At 39.3% G+C, this 2,500-nt stretch overlaps 1 protein-coding gene across 1 annotated transcript in view; it reads left to right on the top strand.

Moving 5' to 3' along the window:
• The window catches only part of LOC117131071, a 1,047-nt gene extending 895 nt beyond the window's left edge, over nucleotides 1–152 (top strand). The window contains exon 1 of the mRNA XM_033283515.1: nucleotides 1–152. This exon is cut by the window's left edge and continues 895 nt beyond it. Coding sequence (XP_033139406.1) covers nucleotides 1–152 — 152 coding nt within the window.
• Nucleotides 153–2,500: the final 2,348 nt, after the last annotated feature.

The raw sequence follows: 2,500 nt of genomic DNA, 5'->3' as shown, positions 1-2,500 counted from the left end.
AGCTCTACCAGGAGAGCATAAAGGGCAAGAACTCTGAGGCAAATTTGGTCCATTATGATGATGAGAATGATCTGGACCATGAGGATGATCAAGCCCATGACAAAGATGATCATGAGGACTTTGAGACTTCAGACCTCCTTACAAGTGGCTGAATATGAAGATTTCGATATCATATTGCTTTTGTCTTTGCATTTTGAATTCTTGATTTGGCTTTATGTCTTTTGTTCTATGACTTTGGCAATTCTATTTATGAAATAAAGTTTTTACTTTATATATGCCTTATACAAAGTTAAAATTATTAAGAACATAAAACAAAGCCATTAAAACATACTTTAAACCTTAAAGTAATATCAAAGGTGTTGACTCTTGTCTATTTTCAGAAATGAAAGAAGACAAGAACCAGCTAGTAGTGGATAGTGGATCAAGTCACACTATATTAAAAGACAAAAGATATTTTGTTAACCTCATTTTAAAGAGTGCCAAAATAAATACTATAGCAGGACCGGCCAGCCTTATTGAAGGCCATGGCCCGGCTCACTTAGTGATGCCTAAAGGCACGCATATAGAAATCTCTAATGCATTATATTCTCCTAAATCAAAGAGAAATCTGTTAAGTTTCAAAGACATTCGCATGAATGATCTACATGTTGAAACTAGGGGCGAGGGAAAGAAAGAATTCCTCTTGATTTATGAAAATACCCAAGGCCATAAGAAAGTCCTAGAGACTATCCCTGCTATATCAATAGGCCTCTATTGTGCCAATATAAAATTGAGTGAGGCTAACACTTCAATTCCTAATGAGTTCAGAGAAGCCTTTAAACAATGGCATGAAAGGCTTGGCCATCCTGGCAGATCCATGATGCGCAAAATAATCTCGAGCTCAACTGGCCATTCCTTGAAAGATAGGATAACTATCCCTATGAGCATTACATGTATTCCATGCTCACAAGGGAAATTAATAATAAGGCCATCACCTGGAAAGGTGAGTAAGGAAACATTAAACTTTCTGGAAAGAATACATGGTGATATATGTGGACCAATACACCCACCTTGTGGGACATTTCGATATTTTATGGTCCTCATTGACGCATCGACCAGATGGTCGCATGTTTGTCTATTATCATCTAGAAACTTAGCATTGGCAAGACTATTGGCACAGATCATAAGACTGCGAGCCCATTTTCCAGATTTCCCACTAAAGACTATACGTCTTGACAATGCAAGCGAATTCAGTTCCCAAGCTTTTAATGATTACTGTATGTCCATGGGGGTAAGTGTGGAACACTCCGTGGCACATGTACATACACAGAACGGATTGGCCGAATCCTTCATTAAAAGAATCCAGTTGATTGCTCGACCATTACTCATGAGGTCGAAGCTACCAGTATCAGCTTGGGGACATGCGGTTTTACATGCTGCTGAATTAATACGCATAAGGCCATCCAGTGAACATAGATATTCTCCATCCCAATTACTCTCGGGTCATGAACCAGACGTATCCCATATCAAAACATTTGGATGTTCTGTGTACGTCCCTACTGCTCCACCACAGAGAACAAAAATGGGACCTCAAAGGAGGATGGGAATATATGTTGGTTTTGATTCTCCAACCATTATTAAATATCTTGAGCCTACTACTGGAGATTTATTTAAGGCCAGATATGCTGATTGTCATTTTGATGAATCAGAGTACCCAACATTAGGGGGAGAAAATAACAAGCTGGGCAAAGAAATTGTATGGAATCAAACATCCTTATCATGGCAAGATCCTCGGACTCAATCATGTGATTTAGAAGTCCAGAAAATAATTCATATGCAAAAGCTAGCTAATCAATTGCCTGATTCCTTTGCTGACCCGAAAAGAGTGACTAAGTCCTATATACCAGCTTGTAATGCACCAATAAGTATTGATGTCCAAGATGGACACAATCAAGTGGCTACAGAGTCTAAAGCACGTCTTAAGCGTGGTAGACCAATTGGTTCCAAAGATAAAAGACCTCGGAAACTAAAGAAAGGTGCGAAAGAAACCGAGGTCATAGATTGTCCAGACAAGGCCGAAATGGCCATGCCTAAGGTACCAACCAATGAGACTCGGGACGCCGAGCCTCATGGTACTGAAGGTGCTAATGATGAGATCTCAATTAATTATTTAATGTCTGGGACAAGATGGAACCGGAAAGATGTCGACATCAATGATATATTTGCATACCAAGTAGCCCTTGATGTGATGGACTTAGATGAGGATCATGAACCCACGTCTATACTAGAGTGCACTCAAAGATCAGATTGGCTCAAATGGAAAGAAGCCATAAACGTGGAGTTAGAATCATTTAAGAAAAGGAATGTCTTTGGATCGATTATCCGGACACCTTATAATGTTAAACCAGTGGGATATAAGTGGGTATTTGTGAGGAAGAGAAATGAACATGGTGTTATTGTAAGATACAAAGCACGGCTTGTAGCACAAGGATTCTCACAAATACCAGGAATCGATTATGAG

Source organism: Brassica rapa, unplaced genomic scaffold (assembly GCF_000309985.2).
Source record: "Brassica rapa cultivar Chiifu-401-42 unplaced genomic scaffold, CAAS_Brap_v3.01 Scaffold0831, whole genome shotgun sequence".
NCBI lineage: Eukaryota > Viridiplantae > Streptophyta > Magnoliopsida > Brassicales > Brassicaceae > Brassica > Brassica rapa.
Note: the sequence above shows the minus strand (reverse complement) of the source record. Positions and strands in the feature narration are given on the sequence as shown.